This window comes from Hirundo rustica, chromosome 10 (genome assembly GCF_015227805.2).
Source record: "Hirundo rustica isolate bHirRus1 chromosome 10, bHirRus1.pri.v3, whole genome shotgun sequence".
Taxonomy (NCBI): Eukaryota; Metazoa; Chordata; class Aves; order Passeriformes; family Hirundinidae; genus Hirundo; species Hirundo rustica.
In genome coordinates, this window is record NC_053459.1 from 3,891,559 (window position 1) to 3,915,683 (window position 24,125).

The 24,125-nt window shown below is 43.4% G+C and overlaps 2 protein-coding genes across 6 annotated transcripts in view; both read left to right on the top strand.

The window, feature by feature from the left end:
• Positions 1-5,606: 5,606 nt before the first annotated feature.
• POLR2D (RNA polymerase II subunit D) lies at positions 5,607-9,741 on the top strand. The gene is made up of 4 exons (XM_040074162.1): positions 5,607-5,751; positions 7,298-7,478; positions 7,936-8,031; positions 9,139-9,741. The coding sequence occupies exons 1-4, from the start codon at positions 5,679-5,681 to the stop codon at positions 9,215-9,217; spliced, it is 429 nt and encodes a 142-aa protein (XP_039930096.1). The 5' UTR covers positions 5,607-5,678; the 3' UTR covers positions 9,218-9,741.
• A 2,129-nt stretch (positions 9,742-11,870) lies between these two features.
• The window catches only part of WDR33 (WD repeat domain 33), a 66,859-nt gene continuing 54,604 nt past the window's right edge, over positions 11,871-24,125 (top strand). For 3 of the 5 annotated variants that reach the window (XM_058421972.1, XM_058421973.1, XM_040074202.2), the window contains exon 1: positions 11,877-11,997. The gene's annotated coding sequence lies outside the window, so the exon portion shown is untranslated. Of the gene's footprint in view, positions 11,998-24,125 lie in introns of all 5 variants that reach the window. The other 2 variants (XM_058421971.1, XM_058421970.1) reach the window with 2 other exon arrangements.

Sequence of the window (24,125 nt, forward strand, 5' to 3'; positions counted from 1 at the left end):
TGTGAATGGCAAACCTGTAAGTGACACCACATATTCAAAACCAGGGAGGTGCCCAGAGTGGGGTGACAGCTGCCTGGAAACACGGCAACAATCAAACAAGCTCACTACAAGAAAGCAAGGAAAAATAGTAGGAAAATTAAAACCAAATATTAAATATATTTCATTAATAACGGCATAGAAGTGTCTTTGTATCCTGAAATAATGTTTGCTTAAAAATAACTCTCTATCAGTTGTCAGGGTGGTGAAATCTGTAAAGTACATACATACAGACTACTGTTAATCTTTCTGAAACTCAAAATCATTCTTTTGGGGTTTTGCCTTCTAAAATGAACTGAGAACAAATTGTCCACACTGTTGGGCTACAGTCTTCAGGGAATCTAAAAACTTTATTTCAGAGGAATAAAACATCCATCTTTCTTGATTCTTACTGTTTTAATATTTGCTTTGAGACAGAATTAGCTGAATTATAGAATAGTTTTGAACTGGATCTCTGGCTTACATGTTTTTTCCATACATTTTCAGATAATTGTTAACTTTTTATCTATGGGAGCTGTATAGTTAGGGATGCTACATTTTCTGCTTGTGGCTGTTGGGAAGGGCAGCCTTGGATGTCAATAAACAGTATAAAACCCTAAAAAGAACACCAACCAAACTAAGGGGGAGGGTAGTTTTGACTTCAATATGCCTGCAAAGCTCATTTATCAACTACAAAGCCAAAACCTGTTTTCAGGTGCTGGTACTAGGAAGACTAGAAAGTCAATCCCTTCGGCACTGTGAGGTAGATGCTGTGACTAATGTGATTTCCAGGTGAATTCCAGCTGAATTTCCTTGCGAATTCTGAAGTTACCCATACCCCTACCACACGCTGCTCTCACTGTGCCCAGGGGCCTTACCAAGTGTATCCTCTCAGCTTTGCTGGCAGGAATCCAGTGGCCTACTTTGTGTATTTTAGTGTCATATGCTTTTCCTACTTGATTACTTCTGATTTCCTGTTGAATCAGACGTAAAATCTTTGTCTGCTGTCTTTCATCGGAGGTTCTTCCATGCACGTTGTGTTCTGTGACCTCAGGAGCACTCAGCAGCTCACAGGGAGGATGAGGCCAGGTAGAAGGGTGTGCATATGACTGCACACTGAAATAGGTCAATCCAGGCTAAATATAAACCAGGATAATTCTCCTGCAAACAGTTTCTTCTGTTATTACTTCTGTTTGAAATAAGAAACAAAATGAATTACTCATTTAGCACCAAAACAAATTACCAAATTATGGAAAGATTAGCAGAAACTTCTAGAGGATACTTCAAAGGAGGAATGATAGCTTTTTTTTTTTACACAAAAAATAATTTTATCTGTGATGGAGAAATGCCATTTTTATCTTGAAGATAAAAATGAAAATCTGAATACCTACCTATACAACTCAATAAATTAATATGTACATTGATAGTACATGGAGCAGTAGGATAGGAAAGTTCCTGAGATGGTTTTGCCAGAGTCTGGGAAAAGATGACTTGTGAATATGTTTGATAATCACTCTCAAAACACAGCAAGCACAGAAGAATATTGTTACCATGTTCTTTAAAACAAGTATATAATTCCACAAACTGAACAATATTCAGATTATTGAACCATATTTTTTCTATGGTCAACTAGACTGCTCTTATAATCAGAATAATGCTGGCATAAATTATGTATTATACACCAGTTGATAATGTCATATATGTATTTAAAAACTTAACAGATCATGTAGTTTTGCATTCAGAGTCTTACTATGACTTTATTACTGGGTATTAATATAACTTTACTTTGCTCATACATGTTCATTCGTTATGGTTTTGGATATATAATTTTAAATGGAGCAAAAATAAAGGTTAAATGGTGTGAAGACCTAAAACTGAAGAGTTATACTTTAAGTACACAGACGAAAATCACACATCTTGTGCAATGCTGGTTTACTGTGGCACATGGTGCTCTCCACATCCTATCACACTGGCACTGCACAGAAAAAACATAATTACTGTTAGCTTAAAAAACTCCTAGAAAAATCCCATTTCTTCTGCTGATAAATTAGAAGGAAAGCATATTACAAAACAGGTTTATGCTAGTAATAGGATATCCTTCTTGTTAGCTGTTCCTACATTCAATTACATGGAGATATTTAACCAAGTATTTTGTAAGATCTGTGTTGGTGCCATTAGTTGTTCCAGGATCCGTGTTTAAACTGTGGCAAGAGGAATTACCATGACAGGTCTGGCTAAAAATCTGCTACTCAATACCAGGACTCCAGCAAGGATCAAAGCTTTTTGCCCTGCAACATGGAATATTAGAGACTTTGGTCATGATAAATTATGCTTGGCCAAGTACTCTTTTTTTTCAATAGGTTTATTTTAGGATGTCAGCAGTAAAGCTGCCTGAAAGTTCCTTTAGTCAGGGACTATTTTAATCAAGCTCACCTTTTCTATGCATATTTTGTTGATAAATGCCAAAACAGTCATTATTAGTGAGGAAGAAGCCATGCGTTTTAAAAATAACAAAAGGTCAGGTACTCTGCTACATTTGATTTGTTGCAGCAGCTGAACAATATTTACTATGGGGTTTATTAGTTTATTTTTTAAATTCTAAAAAAAAAAAAAAAAAAAAAAAAAAAAAAAAAAAAGGTGGGGGGAAGCAGCTTCTATTCAGGAACGTTTTTATTTTGCCCTTGAGACCTTAACCAAACACATCAGTGATAATAAACTTAATCTTTCATGATAGCCTCTTTAACTGTACCTGTGAAATCTTGGTTCTGTATACTTAAGTAGAATGGATCCTTGGGGGAAAACAAAAAGGGAAATTAATCACTTAAACCTCTGTGAGCTACCTGCTGCTCTGAGAATCACAGCATTCTGAGCTGACGGGTTATTTGAGAAGCCATCAGGACTCCAAGTGATTTTAAATGCTTCTCTCCTGAATCTGGCATGGATTTCCTTGTTTTTTTGTAAGCCTAATTGAAATTGTTTAATTTGCCAGATGTTCCCCAAGATATTTCCATTCCATCTCCCTGAATGTCTTTCTGCTTGTATCACTTAGCAATTTACTTTCCAATCAGTTTCTCTGCTATGCTCATTATCCAGATAACAAATATTAAAAATCTATTTGATTTCCTCATATTCTTCTAATTTATTTTTAATTCATTCCTTTTCTCAGCATGCAGGAAACCAATCACCTAGGCACAGATATAAGTTCATGAGAACAGGAATGGTTTCATCATAAACCCTTCAACAGTCTATTTTTGTCTTTCTTTAAGGGCACAGGATGACATAGTTAGGGCTGATAAGATGATTACTTTAAGAGTCTTAGGCTGGTTAGGCACTTATATGTGAGCTCTCTAGGGAAAATGCTCCATTAGTTATTTTGCTGGCAGTGTTGGGAGAACTATCTTCATTTTCAGCCTGCCTGTGACTTTTAGGGGTCTGTAGATTGCTTCTGGATAGCTGGAAAATTAACTTCCTTATGAAGTGTGTTATTTATGATGCCAATACTCCTTCCTTACAGTCTGAGGTCTATTAATCACAGTGAGATAGATGGAAATTCTGGCACAGTTGGAGTTTTCCTTAGGTTGGGGTTTGCTATCCAGTTGGAGAATGTTTTGGTAGTGAAATGGAGCTGGTTGTAGCTGCCTGATCCACTGGTGTCATTGAAGATGCCTGTGATGCCTTCACGCCCTCAAATGCTCCTGGGCAGACGGATGCTGCTGTGCAGTCTGGTGAGGGGCACCAGTGCAGTTTTGAGCTCTTTGGTTATTTCCTAAAGGACTGAGCAGCAGAAGAGTTTGCTCATGCGAAGGATAAGTGCTGTTTCCCTCACTGTTCCCACACTCCTGCTCTTGGGGCCCGGGTCGTGCCTTCTAAGACTTTGGGTTCCTGATCACAGAATCTATTAGTTTGGAAAAGACCTCTGAGATCATCGAGTCCAACCTTTCAGTGAAAACCATCATGTCAACCAGACCATGGCACTGAGTGCACCTCCAGCCTTTCCTTAAGCACCTCCAGGGACGGTGACTCCACCACCCCCCTGGGCAGCCCACTCCAATGTCTAATCACCCTTTCTGTGAAGAAATTCTTCGTGATATTCAACCTAAACCTCCCCTGGCGCTTTTTAATACCGTGTCCTCTCGTCGTGTCTCCTGTTGCCTGAGAGAAGAGGCCGACCCCCACCTGGCCACACCCTCCTGCCAGGGACTTGCAGAGTATTGGTCTATCTCAGCTATTCGCCCTCTGTTCATACGTACAACGTTCAGCATCCCACTGCTTTCCCTCTCTAAACGGAGCTAATTACTAAGCAAGCTTAAACACACCTCTGAGAGCTGTTTTGGTCTGGCGGAGCACTCAGCCTCCGGGCTCCCGCTGTTTCCCTTCAGTGCCCCACAGCGGCAACCGAGCTCTCTTATCCTCAGCAGCGCCCAGGGTAGAACCGGGCCGCCGCCCTCCAGAGAGAGGGAGAAGCCACCGAGCCCTCAACCCTCACCCGGGCAGAGCCCGCAACCCTCACCTGGCCAGAGTTGCTCCCGCCCCTTACGGGGGGCCAGAGCCGTCAGCCCTCACCCAAGCCGAGCCGCTCCCATCCTTCACGGGGACCAGGGCCCTCAGCCCTCATGAGGGCAGAGCCGTTCCCGCCCCTCAGCCGGAGCAGAACCATTAGCCCTCATGGTGGCTAGAGTCGTTCCCGCCCCTCACGGGGACCAGAGCCATTAGCTCTCACGGGGGAAGAGCCCTCAGCCCTCATGGCGGCAGAGCCATTCCCGCCCCTCAGGGGGACCAGAGCCATTAGCCCCCACGGGGGCAGAGCCCTCAACCCTCATGAGGGCAGAGCCGTTCCCGCCACACACCCGGAACAGAGCCCCATTAGCCCTCATGGTGGCTAGAGCCGTTCCCGCCCCTCACGGGGACCAAGGCCCTCAGCCCTCTTGGGGGCAGAGCCGTTCCCGCCTCTGACCCGGAGCAGAGCCCTCAGCCCTCATGGGGGCAGAGCCGTTCCCGCCCCTCACGGCGACCACAGCCATTAGCCCTCACGGGGGGCAGAGTCCTCAGCCCTCATGGGGGCAGAGCCGTTCCCGCCCCTCACCCGGAGCAGAGCCATTAGCCCTCATGGTGGCTAGAGCCGTTCCCGCCCCTCACGGGGGGCAGAGCCATTAGCCCTCACGGGGGGCAGAGTCCTCAGCCCTCATGGGGGCTAGAGCCGTTCCCGCCCCTCACGGCGACCACAGCCATTAGCCCTCACGGGGGGCAGAGTCCTCAGCCCTCATGGGGGCTAGAGCCGTTCCCGCCCCTCACGGCGACCACAGCCATTAGCCCTCACGGGGGGCAGAGTCCTCAGCCCTCATGGGGTCAGAGCCGTTCCCGCCCCTCACGGGGGGCAGAGTCCTCAGCCCTCATGGGGGCAGAGCCGTTCCCGCCCCTCACCCGGAGCAGAGCCATTAGCCCTCATGGTGGCTAGAGCCGTTCCCACCCCTCACGGGGACCAGGGCCCTCAGCCCTCTTGGGGGCAGAGCCGTTCCCGCCCCTCACGGGGGGCAGAGCCATTAGCCCTCACGGGGGGCAGAGTCCTCAGCCCTCATGGGGGCAGAGCCGTTCCCGCCCCCGCCCAGAGCACCGCCCGCTCCCCCGTGAGGCGGAGCCGCCCTTTCCGTCGCGGCTTTCCGGTGATGGCGGCGGGCGGCAGCGACCCGCGGGCGGCAGACGTGGAGGAGGACGCTTCGCAGCTCGTCTTCCCCAAAGGTACGAGTAGGAGCGGTGAGGGGTCGGGTGGTGGTTGGAGGCCGGCAGCCATCGCCTGTGAGGGTACGAGCCTCGCCGAGCGGCACCGTGGACCGGAGCGCTGCTGAACGCCCCGGCCCCTCGAGCAGCTACTGGAGTGTTAAAAATCAAGATAATAAATGATTTGTATGTCTTTAAGGATCTCATGATTGCTAGGATATGGCGGTTCTTAGGTGGGCTGCTACGTGTGTGAACGGTATTTGGGGAAAAAAAAAAAAAAAAGGGTAAAATCGTGTTAGGTTATAGTGGAAAGGTTACTGGGTTTTTCTTTATACAAGCTTTTTCAGTGGTGTTTTTTGACACAGGAATTCCTCCCTATGAGGGAGGGAGGTGAGGCCCTGGCACAGGTTCGCAGAGAAGCTGTGGCTTCCCCATCCCTGGCAGTGTCCAAGGCCAGGTTGGACAGGGCTTGGAGCAACCTGGGATAGTGAAGGAGTCCCTGCCCATGGCAAGGGTGGGACTGGATGGGCTTTAAGGTCCCTTCCCGCCTAAGCCGTTCTGGAAATCTGTGCATACTGCTGCAGTTAGGAAACCAGCTGTCCAGATGCAGTTGGTAACTATGAACATTTACTGTCTGCATGGGGTTTTTTTTCAGAAAATTGATTCAGCGAAATTCTAGAAATGTATTTACACCTCAGAGCTGCCCTGAAAAAAAGGGGGGAGAAGGGAAATAGACACTGTGCTGCATTGCTGCATTGTTGAGCTATGAACAATAGGGCAGTTCTGAAAGACTATTTTATATTTTGAATGCTGAAATACCATGTTTAGCCCAAGCTGATTTACTGCTCAATGCAAAATAACAGTTGCCAGCCCCTTTCTAGCAGTCCCTGTATCTGCTTGTGTAAAACAGTGCTGTTGGGCACTCTGGGATGCAGCCTCTGACCCTGTTGCTTTGAACAGCTCATACTGCTGATGTTGAGAGATATTCTTGTTATTGGAACATGTACAGTGGTTATGGTGATGATGAATGAATTCAAAGTTGTCTAAAAGACAGGGTAGAGGAGAATTTTAAAGACTGGTTTAAATATTTTTGGGGTTTTTTGATAATTTCAGTAGGTCAAATAACTTTTCAGGTAAATGAAGCCTTTTTTAAAACATTCAACAGCATTCATATTTACTTCAAGAGCTCAGAGACTTCTGAAGACTGTAGCATCACTTCTGAACTTTGTGGAGTTTTAGAGTTCTAATTTTTTTTTCTGTGTCAAGTCATGCGTTACTTCTGCCAAAATTGGGTGAAGAAAACATACTGCACAAATATGAAAAAATCTGAACGTTAGGGCTGTAAGTGTAAAATAGATGGTCAAAAAGACAAACACCTGCATCTGTCACTCCAAGTGTAATTTTTATCAGTATTTTCATGATGAAATGCTGCCCAGTCATTGATGAAAGGGCTCACACAACTGCCATGAAAGACATTTTCACTTCTTTATTACCCAGAGCTAAATTCCGTACAGAACTTGTGCAATTCTTCCATTTTTCATGCTGCTGTTCTCTCATTTGGCTGCAGAATTTGAAACTGCAGAAACCCTCCTGAATTCCGAGGTGCACATGCTGCTCGAGCATCGCAAGCAGCAGAACGAGAGCGCCGAGGATGAGCAGGAGCTCTCAGAAGTCTTCATGAAAACCTTGAACTACACAGCGCGCTTCAGCCGCTTCAAAAACCGAGAGACCATCGCCAGCGTGCGCAGGTGAGCGGGAAAGTCAGGCTGTGACAAACACTCTCTTAGAGAATTAGCATCCCTAATACTGGTCCTGCTTTACAAAAGTACGTTTCAGTGGTGTTGCACGATTTGTTCTTTAATTCTGAGTCTTTTGTCTTCCTCACGATCAAGGAGTTCTTGATGGAGGGTTGTACTTTGTCCGGGTCAAGCCTTCTGAACTGCTTTGTTTTCAGTATTTCACTGACAGCTGATTGCGTTAAATGGGAGGGTTTTCTAGGCTTTGCAGAATAATTCAGTGGAAGTGGAGTTAGCAGATAGGATTTTATTTTTTTCCTCTATGCATTTATATAATAAGCATTTCCTCCTGAAAAAAAAATTGCTTCAGTGCAAAAAGCAGTGTGCAAAAAGATAAACATTTGCTTCAGTTTAAGCTCCTTTATATTTCTGTCTTGTAATTTCATCTAATTGTTGTCTTTCCTTACAGTTTACTACTCCAGAAGAAGCTCCATAAGTTTGAATTGGCATGTTTGGCTAACTTGTGTCCTGAGACAGCTGAGGAAGCAAAAGCTCTGATTCCTAGGTAAGCACTTACTTACATATTGTACAAAGACTGCTGTGTATTTCCCTGTGACCTAAAGCCAGACGTGCCCTGGTGCCCTCTCTTCTATCCAACTCCCTTGGTGGAAGGACATTTGGTCTTGGTCTTTCTTCCCCCACCCACTGATCTGACAGCAACACACTCTGTACATGTCCCTAATGCACTTCAGAGAGTTCTTGCTGGATCAAGTGTAAGCCTCCTAAATTGGGGTTCTTAGCTGGCTGTGTTTGTGTTCCTTGGAGTTTTTTTTTTTCTGTTGGAGCAAATGAACTGTTTTGTGGATAATGTGGGGGGGAACAATAGCTTCTTCATGTCTTGATTGGTTACCTCATGGCCTGAGATAGAGGAGGGAGTGAAACATTCATCTGAATTACAGTTTCTTCCTTATTTGTCATTATATAGAAGAGAAGGCTTTTGGATGACCTAATTGTGTGCTCCCAGTACCTGGAAAGAGCCTACAAGAGAGATGGAGAGAGACTTTTTACAACAGTAGTGACAGGATGAGGGAATGGCTTCAAACTGAGAGTAGATTTAGATTAGATACTAGGGAGAAATTCTTCCCTGTGGGGAGGCCTTGGCACAGGTTGCCCAGAGAAGCTGCGGCTGCCCCAGTCCTGGGAGTGTTCCAGGCCAGGCTGGATGGGGCTCTGAGCACCCTGGGATAGTGCAAGGTGTCCCTATGCATGGCAGGGGGTTGGAATGAGATGATCTTCAAGGTCCCTTCCAAACCAAACCATTCCACGATTTTATGTTAAGATTTCATAGCAAGAATGGACTGGCTTATGAGCATGCAGCTACGTGGACTTCATTCAGAGGTCTGCTTACACCTGCATTGCCATTTTTGAAAACACATTTTGAAATTACTCAGCAGAAGGTTCTGGGAAGAATGGAGTTTTGTTATGTAAAGCAGCAGCACTGCATAGGGATTAGAGCACCCTTTGCACAGTGATGTTACAGGTGTTCCTGGTGGTTACACAGGTGGGTGATGGTGTGTTGAGGCTGACAGGAGAGAGTTATGGCTGAAATCAATCAAAGGCGAGAGATTACTTGTGAAAGCTTTAATGTCTCCTTATTGCTCTTGCCTTGCAGCCTGGAGGGCCGGTTTGAAGATGAAGAATTACAACAGATTCTTGATGACATTCAGACTAAACGCAGCTTCCAGTATTAAGGTTAACCCTCAGCCCCTTTATCTGAGCAGAAAAACCTGAGGATTTGGGCTGTTCCTGAGCCCTCTGGATCAGTGCAGCTCCCGGCTGAGCACGGGTAGCTGTGAATGCAGGGTACTCCGGTGCTGTGTTGCCACAGGTGCATTCAGACTGGAGATCAGCATTGTCCTTTTGCTTTGTTCCATGTCTGTGTTGGCAAGGACCCCCTGTATTGTGAGAGCAAAGAACCTGAAAGGCCTTTTCCCAGTGGCTCAAGTATTTGTTTCTTCCCTAATCCTTCCCCCCAGTCGGTAAATTTTCAACGTTTTTGGTTTTTAGCAGAAACACAGATGTGATTTCGTGGGTTTTTTTAGGAACTTCTAAAGGATGCGGAAACTTTTCTTGGTTCTCAGAAGGTTCAGTGATGGGCAGCATCAATTTCTGTGGTGTTTTTTGTTTATTCGTTTTACTGTTTGATCGGGACAGTGAATTTTACAGCTTCAATATTTTTCTATTATTGTTTAGTGTAAATTAAAAATATTTTTAATTAAAGTTGTGTGTTTTATAAACATTAGGTACGTATCATGATTTTGTTAATGAGGACCTTTGTAATAAATAGATCCTGGAGATCTGGGAACTCCAAGAGTGTAATAACCCAAGTACAGTTTAGGACAGATCAGAGGTTGTCACTACGATCACAGTGAGAAAGCATTGGGACAGCATCTCCCTCTCTGCTCCCCTGTTCTGTGCCAAGTGATTGCAGACACCCAATCTGTATCCTGCCACAGAAAGAAAAAGGCAAAGAAACCAAATAATGTTGATGTTAACACAGCCCGGTATCCGCCCCTGGGGGGATGGACTCCTTAACGAGGTTGTTAAGTGCCCTAATTCCGAGATGAAACCAAACCGTAAGTAATGTGACACAGTGGGCTGGCTCCTGGTGCAGCCTGTGGGGAATCACACACCCAGTGTTACCAGAGCTCAGCTGCTGGGAGATTCACGAGTTGTTAGCTTTTAGTTGAAAGGAATGCTCTTTTGTTTAGGATAAACTTCTTAAACCAGCCCGTTCAGGTCTTGTAATTTTACCACCACAGCAGAAAGAAGAAAAATTTTGCAGGAAAGAATGTTGGAACAAAGAGACAGACACTATTTGTGATGATAAGTAATAGTCCCACTGATCTTGCAAAAGGGAGAGAAATAAAATATTATTTCAGGTCTTACTAGAAATGTAACGTTGCTGCTGTGCTGAGAGCTGTACTGGTGTGTGACAGCTGCTTGGGCTCAGCTCACCTGGAGCACATTTCCTCAACTAGATTTGTGTATGAGCAGGGGGGGCAGGGGCTCCTGCAAGCCTGCAACCACACTGCATCTGGAACCGACCACAGGAACTTTAACAGGGTCAGAATAATTATAACTAAAGAAGAAAAACCAGGGTGGCAAATCTTTATTTTATAAAGCTTCGTGCCCCGTTTTGACACAGCATATGCTTCCCAGTAGCTGGTCCTACTGAACCGGGTTTGCTCTGTAAAATGTTTCTGTTCAAGCAGGTTTAAGACATTTTCATCTAAACACACAGACTCTTAGGTCTTAATCACAACTAATTCAGGGAAAAAAAGCCATTCAGCACCTGTTTATCTGCATTTCTTTATTACTACTTGATGATGCCTTTGTAAGCACCTTTAGGACTATCGAGGAGTGTAACAGACTGAATGATGTGTAAATGATCTCAGGGAGTTTCCATTATCATACACAAGTAGGTTTTTAGGAGCCTTGAGATTAGTAGGTTTTGTTTGTTTTGAAGCCCGGTAGCGGGGACAGAGGAGAACGAACGGAATCACAGAATCAATTGGGTTTGAAAAAACCTCTGAGATCGAGTCCAACCTTTGAACACCGTGTCAGCTAGACCATGGCACTAAGTGCAGTGTTTCCATAAACATCTCCAGAGACGGTGACTCCACCACCTCCCTGGGCAGCCCCTTCCAAAGGTATTTCTGGGAACCACACAAGGCGGACTGTGCTGTAGCGCCTGGGCGTTTGGTGAGCGTGAAAAGGACACGGCTGTGCCCGCAAGCAGTAATCGCTCTGGCCGCCGGCAGTGCCCCTTTTGGCAAACTGGAGCCGGCCAGCCCGGGAGTGTCCGGGCGCGGGTCCCGGCAAGTGTCTGAGGGCAGGTCCGGGCCCGGCGGGTCCCGGGAAGGGTCTGAAGGCAGGTCCGGGCCCGGGAGTGTCCGGGCGCGGGTCCCGGCAAGTGTCTGAGGGCAGGTCCGGGCCCGGGAGTGTCCGGGCGCGGGTCCCGGCAAGTGTCTGAGGGCAGGTCCGGACCCGGCGAATCCCGGGAAGTGTCTGAGGGCAGGTCCGGGCCCGGGAGTGTCCGGGCGTGGGTCCCGGGCCGGCAGCGCTGAGGAACCCTCAGCGACCCCTCCACCCCCCCACAAGCGGCACGAACCCCGACCGGGCCCTCTGCGCATGCGCGCAGCTCTGAGCGCCCCCGCCCTGTAATTGGTGCGCCGGAGGGGCGGGGCTCGTGGAAGCGGCGCGCGCCCCCCCCCCCCCCCAGGCCGCACGCGCGTTACCGCCCGCGGCCCTTCAGGCGCGGCGCCTCCGTCCGCGCGCTCTGGCGTAGGGCGCGTGCGCGCTGGCGTGGGGCGCGTGCGCTGCTGGCGGGGGAGGCGGAGGGAAGATGGCGGGCGGCCGCGGGTCGTGAGGCGGCGGCGGCGGCGGAGCTTGCCGGGGCCAGAAGGACGAGGCGGGCGGCGAGGTGTCCGTGGGGCGCGGAGTCCCGGTACGAGAGGCTGGCTGGGCGGTGAGTGCGGCGAGGTGTTGGGCTGGGCGGGTGAGCGGCCAGGGAAGCGCGGCCGCCTCCGCCATCTTTAGGCCGCGGCCCTGGAGCGGCGCGGCCGGGGCAGGGCGGGGGCCGCCGGTGGGAAGAGGGGGTAGCCCGTCCGGGGCGCCCTGGGGAGCGGCGAAAGCTGAGCTAGGGCCCAGCGCCGCGGCCGGGCCCCGTGGTGGGCTGAGCTCGAGGGCCGGGCCTGGGAGCGGACAGCAGGGCCCCTGTGCTCTTTGCTGCACAGGTGTCTAGTGGTGGGACAGCAGGGCCCCTGTCCTCTTTGCTGCACAGGTGTCTGGTGGTGGCTTCGCTTGGGTCTCTCAATCCTGGCTTTTTAAACTTCTTTTAGTTTTATTGTTTTTTATTATTATTCTCTCCGCCTTGGGTCTTAGTGGAGATCGGGTTGTATTGCTTTGAAGATAGGGCTGGGAAGCTCTAGCCATTATGGACCATGTTAGATACCTCAGGTTTTTTTTATTTATGTAGCCCTTCACAAGGGTAGTCCTCTGTGTATTAAGGAAAGAGAAGAAAAAGCCACAGACGTAGTATTTTAAATTAGTATTTAAACTTCTCAGATGCCAAGTGAGATAACTGCATTTGTCAGTCTTAGAACTGTCTTAGTTCTATAGGACTAATAAACATTGGTAAAAGGATGGGACACCACTATTTTCGGTTTTCTTATGGAGCCTGAGAGAGCTGTGGCTCACCTTTTGTACTGTATAACGCTGTAGAAGAGCGCTGTTGTTAGAGCGTGTTCCCTGCAATGTAATAACACGCAGCCGTGTGCAGCGGACGCTTGTGCTGGCACGGTGGAGGGGCTGATGGTCATGTGGTGTCACATTCCACTAATTGAGACTCATCAGCCTGTGCATGGGTAGCAAACCTAGGGGACATGTTCAACTTGAAAAAAATAGCTCAGCGGTTTTCCCTTGGACAGAGCTCATTAAACTTCCTGCCTTCTTAGAGGTGTGTGTTACTCCTCTCATGCTAAATGTTAGGAGCTTCTTTGTTACGAGTAAATAGTTGTATAGTGTCAAATACAGTATTTTTTAATATTAGCAGTTGCTTGAACACATCTGTCTGGCAGAATTGTCATAGGTAAGTAGTTTTGCACTCTACAAATCTTAAACCTCATTATATCCTTGCTTGCAGCTTGTGGGTACTATTTGGAAATGTTTTTCCATGTAGGCAGTAGTTCCTCAACTTTCTTGCAGTGTATTTTTATTCCTTTATGCTTAACTTATGCTCTGTCCTTCCTTTAAGAGAGGCAATATTGTGTGTCAGAGAGTTTATAGTCTGCAAAAAGTATTGTTCCAAAATACTTCAGGATTCTCTGCTAAGTTCTTTTTCAAGTAAACTGACATTTGCTTCTCAGTGATTTGCTGCAATATTCTGCCATCATTTTACTCTAAGAATATATAATTATTAAATGTGTTTCAGAAATCTGATTCTTAACATCTTGTTCAGTTGTTACAATAGTTCTGATGAGAAAATCTGAAAACATGGATACTAAAACTGGATGAAAATATTGAAAGATTGTGGGGAGAAGAAAAGTTTAGAGCTGCAAAGAATGTTAGGTGTGAGCAGCTAGAATGTTAGGTGTAGATGTAGCAGTGAATGTTAGGTGTAGAGCTGCTGAAACCTTTTGACTCCAATATCAGTCACTACAAACAGTGACAGGTGTTCCCTGTTGCCTAAAGTGTTGCTCCTCCATTGAACCCTCAGAGCAGTAAATATTAGACTGTTGGGACTGCTGGAAATTAAAATTTCTCATTAGTTTTGTATTTGTGATATCAGCACAGGAAGTAAAAGCCTAATAATCCTAAACTGTGCTTGGGATAGAGGTACTAGGGCTGCCTTCTGCTGCAGCAGAGAGACCTCCCCTGAGAGGGGGATAAGAAGTCTCCTGTTTTGTTCACACCCCTAGCAGAGGAGTCTTCTGACTCACCTGAAACCAGTCATGGAGAAGACATTAGGCTGAGTAGCCATATGGAATGAATCCAGTCTAAATTTGTACTGGGGTGATTCCATGCAAAATATTTCATTTTGTGCATCTTCTGGCCAGGTATCTCGGGAATTTCAAGAGTTGGTTCAGAAACACTGGAAATGAAAATTATTTTGGCCTTGTTCAGATAGAGGTTATGATTTAGAAAACTACTTGTAAAAACAGGCTAGAAGCTCCCTGCAGTGTGTTTGTGAGTTTTACAAAATTTATTCTTTATTTCCCATGTTTACATTCCTGATACTGGATTATCTTGTTATTGGAAGTAAAAGTACAGGTGTGTGGGCCTGGTTGGTGTAGTTAATACAGAAGCTGAACATTGTTAGAGCTTGGTGGTGGGGAGGAGATGTGCTGAGGGACTTTCAAAAGATGAAAACCATAAGATAACCTTGGGGTTTGTTTCTTATCATAGAAAATATCTGAAGGCAAGAGCAGAGAAGTAGAGGTTTTGATAGCTAACTGGTTTTGATCTGTGTTTTGCTAGTAATTTTACTTCACTTTGGAGCATCCGTGGTCCCTTATTTTCTAAATGGTGCTAAACTTCCAACAGTCTGTTCTTGCTCACTAGTATTTAAAAAAAACTGCTCAGCATTTCATAATGTGACATCTGGTTCAACCTGCTCTCCACACTGAGGCTGGGTGTACCAGCCATGCTGTTGTGAAACCTGAAATGGGGATTGGAGTGTATATTTAGCAGGAGAGCAGCAAGCTGGCTCCTCTGGTGTGGTAATAGTACTTTTGCTAACACGTTTGAGGCAGTGTGCTCGCAGTGATTCCAGGTCCTGTGTAGGGCTGTGCGGTGATCAGGGGCTCAGCCTGCACAGCACACTGCGTGTGGAGGGGTACTGGAGACCAGGTTACTCACTGCTGTGAAACTCAGCTGATACTGCTCCTGTCCTACCTCTGCCCCAAAGATGGGCTTCTGCTCTAAGCACTTTCACCAGGTGTGGCTTAGAAAAATCACATTTTCTCTCAACCGTAGAAGGAAAGAATCTCTACAGTATTGAATGTCACTGTTGTGTAACCCTGATAAAGCTGGTGTTGTTTCAAACAATTACATGTAAGTGTTATTACACATATAGATAGAATATAAAAAAGTATGAGCAATTTCTCACATTCTTTAGACACAAATGAAAACATTTCTTCCTCTTTTACATATTGCTTCAAGTAACCCTGATACACTTTTTTTCTGTCAGTAAAAGAATTGGAACTTTATCTTCAACTTCATTTTTCCTTTAAATAGGATTTTTTTTCCATACACTGTTGTTAAATTTGAACAGTTCCAATTTTCTGTTCACTTAGTTAGTTGATTTTAATGCAAAGAGCCATATGAGCTCTTTGGTGCTATTTAATTAGTCTTCAGTATAATGAAGTATACTGTTTTTTTAAAAAAAAAGTTCTATTAACTTTTGAAGCTTTGAAAATATTATCACTGTAGTTGTAAATTTTATTTAACCTAGAATTTGAGGTCCTTTTACATAATTAAAGTTATAGTATCCTTCTGCGTGTTCAGAAGTTGATGCAGTGGTGCAGGTGGCTGTACAGGGGCATCCTTTCTGTGAGCAGAGATGGGATGTTTGTGTTTAGTCTGGCTCACTTTTCTGTTTTGGCCTGGCTGTTAAAGATGGGTTCTGGAACCAGTGAGATGGGAAGGAGGAGGTGGTGGCACGTCCCTGTCTGCCATAGCACTGAGCTGGGCTGCACTGGGTGATGGTGGTGAGCGTGTTGAGAGGCAGCACACATTGCTCTGATCTGACAGATCGGCTCTTCTGGAAATACTCCCCTAAATTATGGTCATGTCTACAGGACCTAGTTTTAATTGGAAGCAGATGGTCACAAAGCTTGGAATTTAGGTGGCTCTTGGTTGCTCACTTGTGACTTTACGAAAGTGAGTGCCATGGAATTCAGCAATCTGGTGGAATAGGCCAAAAGCAGTTTTGCCACTAGAGCTATAGATACGTTGGCACTGATCAGTTCTTTATAATAATGTTTTATATAATCCAGTATGAACACAGGGGTAGGTGAGTTAATCCATGTTTCTGCAGTTTAAGCATTTGAGGATTCCTTTAAATCATTATCCCAGATCCAAACGAAACATTATACAAAAGATACTGTTAATGTGTCTTTTTTTTGAAAGAGGCCAGAGACTGGTTAACAAGGAGTCTTCAGCCGTTTATGGGTTTGGTATGGTTTTGTGTTCATGGTGCGGTTTTGGCAGCACAGTGATTTGTATTTTATTTACTGTGAGTATAGGAGTATTCATCTGCAGTTTTGGGTTTGGTAGGAGCTGCACTTTGAGCTGGTTAAGCGGCACCACCGCTCCAGCTAATGGAAGTGCTGGATTTACAGCCTGAAGGCTGTGGACCTGTGCACGGCATTGCCGACTGGTAACTTCCCCTGCTTCTGTTCCTTTGGTTTTCCTCCTGGGTCAGTGGAGTCATTCCCTGGCATTCTCAATAGCAGCCTGAGAGGCTGCTCTGAGGTTTGACCAATGTTAGCTAAAATGGTCTCGTAACACTGAGCAGTTTTTTAGGTGCATGTCCAGTGTGGTCATCAGATGTTTATGTTGGCTTGAGGGAGCGGTCATTGGAGGGAACGCACAGTTGGGGTCAAGCCAGGGCTGCTTTGGTTTTGGTCTCAGCAGTTTTAGTTTTGGTTTGGGTCATCTCAGCAATTCAGTGCTGAAGTTCCCTCAGTAGCTATTGCTGCACTTAAGTTGTGCAGTCGCAAGAAGCTACCCTTGTCCTCCTTCCCCCATCCCAGTGAAAATCACCACTTACCTTTGAAAATTTCTTCCTATTGGGCCATGTTTATAAGCAAACCATGGCACCTCTTTGCAGAGACTGGTGAAATGTTAGGATTCTACCACAAGAAAAATTGGGGATTGTGCAGAATTGCGGGGAGGAGGAGTGCAGACTGAATGAGTATGTTCATTCTGCAGTGTTTGCAATGTTTCTCAATTACAGAGTTTGGAGCTAAAATCATACTAGCATCAGTCATCAAACCATATTTTGCGATCTTTTTCTGTGGATAGATACAAATATTTTGGTCTCCTTAGCAAATCTAAACCTAATAAATGAAGTAGCTATTTCTAGTAATATCTTTGTAGACTCCTGACTAATGTAAGCCACAGCTGCTAAGCTTTCTGTGTAGTAAGACGAAAATACCAACCTAGAACTGGGGATGAAAGTGCTGCTTTAGCAAGGAAAACCTGCTGATATTCTCAAGGTAGGACATACGAAGTAGGAAAGAAATGCCAAGGGATTTTAGACTTTTGGAGTTCTCTTTTTTGGAGAATCCCAGCTTTCAAAACTGAAGCTCTCTGGTGATGTGCAGTTCTGCTGAATTGTGGCTCTCAAGGGGAGCTTGATGGCTCTTGTATCGGGGAGGATCTGACACTGAGCCCTTTGGCTTTGCGTGAGCTGGACTTTACTGAGAAATATATTGATACAGATGATGATCACATGCTTTTATTGAACTCAACTAAATAGCAAAAGCAAAGGCTGTTTATTGAAGAATGTAAATGTGGTTTTTTTAGCAGTGTGTGTATATATATATGCATATATATTCATAACTGTATATAGGCATTTGCATGGCTCATAATCCACAAGCAAAGACCAGAAAACATTCCTGGAAAAAAAAAATGGCTGTAATTCCACTTGGAAGAAAGTACATTTCTAATTCATTTTCAGTTGTATGGGATGTGTATGCATCACCCATCAATTTAGGAAGTGTTCTAGTATTGAAAGTTTCTTATTATATCATAAATATCTAGATTGGTTATATTTGAAAATAGGTGAATATTTCTGACAAAACTTAGGACTGCTCAAGCGATATCTACAATTTTATACACGGAGAGCTTGAAACTACAATAAACAGCACTTTAATTTTTCCTACTGTAAGTTTTTTCCTCATGGGATTGAACAGTTTTTAGCCAAACCACTAGCAAGCAGGGATTATGCATTAATCTTCCACACCCAACTGTGGCAAAAGAACAGTTTGCATATATGCTAGACTTTGAAATCTTAACTGAAGCAGTTAAGTGAGAAGCTACATTTCTGAAGATCTCCACATAAATAATCTGCAGTCAGAACCTTATTTGATCAAAATAGTTTTAGTGATGTTTTCTTTGACTGTTTCTTTAATTTAGCAGGTGTTTGATCAGATTTGTTATTGTGGGGGTTTTTTTTGTTGTTTGTGTGAGGTTTTTTTATTGTTCTTTTTTTTGTTGTTTTTAAACTCATTGGCTTCAACAGTAAGACAAAGATGGGGAGCATTGATAATTAGCAGGGTTTATCAGCCTTGTTTAGCAGCATTGTGTGAGTCAGTAATGTTTCAATTGTTTGCTGCAATTACACTACTTCTGCTTAACGATGTCTTTTCATTAGCTAAGTCTAGGCATAACAACTGTAGGTATTAATTAGCATATTTTGCTGTAAACATAGTTGCTAACTCAGCTACTCTGCTGTCGGGGCAGATAACGAATTTCTGTCTTGGATAAGTATATGTGCATCTACTACATCTTTTTATGAAAGAGAATAAAAAATCCCTTAAAATCTTGAATATTGTGAAGAAAATATTGTAGGGTGGTATGTTATAGGTGGTTTATTCTGCAGTGTGGATGTACAGCTGTTTAGTCTCTTCTTTTCTTACGCTGAATACATGAGTTGTGTAAATAACCTTGAGGTGCCCAGAAGGTGAGGACTCTGTTGCACAGTCTTCCCCTCTGGATGCAGGTTAGGGTATGGACATTGGTGGTGAAGGGATTTTAACATTAAAATATGCAGCAAAATAAAAAGTTCTTTTATCTTGGAGTTTCTACTGGAGTATAAAGTCTCTTTTGGTAAGAGAAGTAGAAAAAGGATCTTTGAAAAACTTTGCTTTTAGTTGTTTGCGGGGGTTTTTTAACCTTCTTACACTTCTCACCATATAAATGCAGATTTTTTTTGCATGATCACACATGATAGCTCTATCTTCCTGCCTTCTGCTACCCCTTCCGGACTTCAATTGTGTGATTATAGAAACTTAAGACACTCTTCTGCCTTTATTTGGGCCAGAAACTGGTATGGCAAACTGCACTGCTCTGTCAGAAGATGGGCCTGGGTAACATTAAAGGGGGAAGAGAGGGGCAGGGAGTGAGCATTCCTGGGGCCATGAAGTAAAGATTTTCTTAATTCTCTTGATGTGTCCAGCTTCTCTTCTATGCAAAGGCAAATGTTGCAAGAGTTCTAGATATGTTTGGTAATCATTTAACAGATAAGGATTGTGAAAAGTAAATCTTTATAACATGTTACAACTCTTAGTAATTCTCAAGTTTTACTAAAAAGGCTTTGTCTTGTCAGGGTTGAATTTGCAACTCTTAGGGTCTCAGACACTCAACTGTCTTTAGTATATTAAAATGTATGTTTCTGTTCTCCAGTGTGAATGAGGAGAATTAAACTGTTGATAGATTATATGAACTTTCTTTTCTTAATCATCAGAATTTCAGAAGGTTGTTTCTGAAGCAAAGACAATTTGCTGTGTTTCCCGACTTAAGTTTTGCTCTAGAAACGGCTGTAGTCTGTCTAGTCTTTTCCCTTCCACTGTTAATAAAATCCTCTGAAGAATTTTTTTGGCAATTTCACGTCACTCTTTCTCCTCCTTTTTTGTTTGTCCCTTTCCATTCCATTATGTGTCTAACAGTAGTACTTGAGGAGTGGGTCACCAGGAGCACGTGGAAATCAGCAAGGAGACCTGCAGAATTCTCCATGGGCAGGCAGAGCTCATGGGTTTGTACGAGCTGCAGAAGTACTGGCTGCTCAGCAGGCTCACAGAACAGACCCAAGTGAATAGGAAACAGCCATGTCCTCACGAGAAGGGCCAACTGTGCATTGAATGAAACTGGGAGGAGCATCTCGCACAGATTCAGCTGTTACACTTTTGTTCACTAACTTTTGATGTTACAAACCAGCAGAAGAGTGTCTTGGTATATTTAGGATTAGGATTTTTTTTTTTTTTTTTCTTTTTTTTTTTCTTTTTTCTTTCTTTTTTCTTTTTTTTTTCCCCTCCTTTTAAACTACTTTTCACATAATTTCTTTAGTATTTGTCATGGCATGTTTATTTGTTTCAAACATCACTCCTAAAGTTTTGTTTCCTGACAAAGTAGCAGCTCCAAGGTAAGGCAACACCAGTAATCACTTCAGTGTGAAAACCGAGCTGTGAATCTACAGCTAGTTAAGTTGAATTGCTGTTATCACAGGGACTGACAATAAAAGACCGTTTAGGTTATGATGCAGGTCTTGATAAATGCAAAGCAGCTGTGGAATCCTGTTTTGAGGAGGCTGAAATCTGATCTCCCCCCTTGCCCTAAACCCTAAGGTTCCTCCCCTAGAATACCCGATAAAACCCACCACCCTGCCTCTTCTTCCCCTTCGTCCTCACCCCCTCCCTGGCCCGGAGTAGCGGGGAATAAATGGATTCTTGAGCATCACAACAAAGACTCCTCTCATCTGTTTCCCCTGCTGGTGGTTGTAAACTCCCTGAACACGATGTTGCCACACAATGCAAGAAGCAGCAGTGGAAATAAAAGGGTATTTGGGAAGTTAGGAGGGTGGAAGAATGTTCTATTAAAAAAAAAAACAAAAAAAAACTATGAATAAACTTTAAGGTAAAACCAATTGGTAATAGTAAAATCATAGCAGCAGACCAAATCCTGTCTCTTTTAGCGGAGCTGCAGTCTATCTCGTGTCCTGCTGCGTGTGGTTGCTTCCATGTTTGTTTTGAAGTACAGCTCAAGAAGGTGTAGCTCACTGAGGTTGCTTTTGTGAGATGCAGAAAGGCAGTGATTTCTGGCTGTGCCACTCTTGAAAAGCAGTTTTCTCTGCTGTAGCCAGAGAGGTAAAGCAGGAGCTGTCTGAGTCCTGTGAACTGAAATATTTTGAGGGTTTTTTATAATGTGTGTGAGCACATGATCCTGTAAATACATCTGCTTTGGAATGAGTCAAGGGTTCAGCTTCAGTATAAAATAAGGAACGTTTGTGATTTGATCATGAGGTATTTGTTGAGTACTAGAAATCCAGAATTTGGAGGAAGTGTTTAAAGAAGGTGTTAAAGTGTGTGTAACTTAGATGCAGCTGAGCAGGCTCAACTGTTGAAGCTTGTCTCCAGGCTGTAACCGAGGCTTCCAGACAGGCTGTTTGAAGGTGTTCTCCCTTGGGATTTTGTCTCTAAGTTTGCTCTCCTGTTTCAGAAATTCTTGAGCACTGCATGTTTTTATGTGAAACTTAAAAGTGTAGGTTCTTTTTGTCAATTAAATATCAGCATTCCTTTTCCTGCAGGGAATAAACCCTTTAAATCCAAAACTGCATCAACATAATCATATTTTGCCATGTTGTGTGTTCAGTCCTTTTAGACTCCATACAGTGTGTGTGTATGTTTGGGTTTTGTTGAAAATGCAAAGATTTGAACTTCTTGGTGGAACTGGGCATTGTGGAAGTACAGAAATTAAGTTAAAGAGGAAAAAAGTGCTTCTGCATTTTAGGTTTTTGATCATGCCAGTGTATAGATTTTTGGACTGTGCCTAAAACAAAAAACTTTGGAGTATTTCCAAGTAAGAGCAGATTTATGAGCCTTTTGGGCAGAGTGGTTCATCATGATTTACAAAATTATTAATTGAAGTATGTTTCTGCAATTTTAATGAAAAATAAGATTTTTTGTTTATTTTTTTACATTTTCTCTTGGAACACAATGACTGGAATGGGGAAAGCTGCCAAATTCTTTCCCTTGATTTGCACGGTGAGAATTTAAACCTCATTTCTAGGAAAGTTTGGTTCACAAATAGACTACAATAGAGAGTGGTTGCAGATGTGTTTTGGGAGCAGAGCAGTAGAGCTCAGGGAGAATGTGCTTGCTGCAGAGAATAGGGATGTTGCATAATAGCAGTGTTGTGTAACACAGGGCAGTATGTTTGCCTTGAGTTTGTTGATTTGCTGTATTATGGGCCTCCAGCACCCCTTGATAATTAAGAAGTCTTTCAAATTGTAAGAATGCTTTCAGTTTAAGTTTAAACGTCCTGTGCTCACATCTGCATACCTTGTAGAAAATCTTTTGAGATATGCATATAAAAATGCACAAAAATGCATGCTGCAGTGCCATTATGTAATTCAGAATGGGATAGGACTTCAAAATCTTCAGAGGTCAGGAACCTTACACAGGTTTTTTACTGTTACCGGTCTGCTTTTGACTAAAAAGTTGTACAACTTTGTATTTCATTATTGAATCTAGTTTTTCAACTAATTTTATAATCCTGCTTAATACACCAATTCTCTTATAATCAGTGGGAAAGATACCATTATGTTCTAATGAAAGAGCTTAATCTGTCTCAAATCTGTTCTGAAATAAAAATAATAAAACCTACATGTAATAAGAGAAGTACTCAGAATTACTTGAGATTTTTTTTTTTTTCTCTAACAAAGTTGTAGAATTTTCAGACATTGGGTAATCTTGTTTTGTGAATCTGATTAAATGTTTTTCCAGTGCAGTAGGAAATTGAAACACAAAGCAATCTGGGGAATCGGTCAGATTAATCTGTTTTCACTACATCTGCAATTTGGCATTGTGGGTTTTTGGTTTTGGGTTTTTTTTCATATTTTTGTCAGTGTTTTCTGAGTGGATTTACCTAATGTGCAGTGAAGGAAATGTAAGATTAATCTTCTCAGTAGAAAAATGATGGCATCTGAATGGAGCAGAAACTATGTCTTATCTGCTGTGAGAGATTAATTCATTGACAGACATGCAAATTTGTTTTGGCGTATTTCAAGTGTATTTCGGGAAAATGTGGTGGAAGCTTGCTGCTGCTAGTGCTGGTTTTACAGTGGCTTTGGTAATGTCATTTTTCTGATACTTTTGCAGGTTTTAAGCATACCTGCAGCTCTTTTGCTCCATTCCTGTTGGTGAGTGAAGCAAGGGAGACACAGAAACGCTGCTGTAAACAAATCTTTTGCTCAGGTTCATTTTCTGTTTAAGAGAGTAATTATTTTGTGTCTATCTCATTTAATTTAAAATATTTGGAAGACAGATTACTTAAATGGTTTGCAGAAATGAAGACTCCTTTTTTTTCTCTCCTATGTAACCCCCTGCCTGGAAATTTTATGATTTCAAGAACTTGTCTGTCACTCTTCTCAATCTTTAACCAGGATGGCTGGCTCTGTTTCTGTGTAATAGAGAAATGGGGGGGTGTGCATGCATGTTTATTTCCTTTTTAATTTTCTGAAACATGGTTGCTGAAGATGGCAAAAATTTGAACATTGATGTCTGGAATATATCTTTTCACATAATCCTTTTGCACTGGGAAGAGGTAAGATTCCCAGGAAAGGAAAGAGGCTGGATGAGGAGACCAAGAGCAAGCTTTTCTCAGAAAGGGGAAGCCATGGAAGGACCCACTGCTGGTCTCCAGAGCAGAGATGCACATTCTTCCAAAGGACAAGAGAAAGGCAGATCTTTTGAAATGTGAATATTAAGTGCTGATACTCCGTAAAAGAGGGAAAGGAATAACACTGAATTGTATTTGATATGATGGTTTTTCAGAACAGGTGTGTTCTTTCAGATGCACTTACAGATTTATTGGTACACAAATATAAAAAATGCAGAGATGTTTTCTCAGAGATGACTATTGACAGTAGACCTTTTAATTCTTAAAATTTGTTAGTTATCTATGCATTGTAGATGTAAAAGTGCTTTGCTAATCAAAGAAAGATGTACTGAACAATAAACCTGGTGAAGTACCTTTGCATTGTGGTGTTCTTATCTTATTCTTAGGCCTCAGGAAGCTGAGATGGTTCTTCTCCAATCCTGTTTTTCACCGAGTGTCCCAAACCATGCTTTGAACTCCTATGAGCTGTTGCAGTGCAAATATATACTATCAATTCTCATTGTTTCTGTTGCACAGTAAAAGTGCTTGTTTTAGAGTCTATGTGTACTTTTTAGTAGAACTAATACACATTTTAAAAAATACTTTATAGAAACACTCAGGAAACTTTTAGCACTCATTTTCCTTTGCTGCTTTAGCTGTTTCAGGTGATGTCTTAAGTTTCAGCGTGTTGTGTTTGGTGAGCAGTGTAGGGTT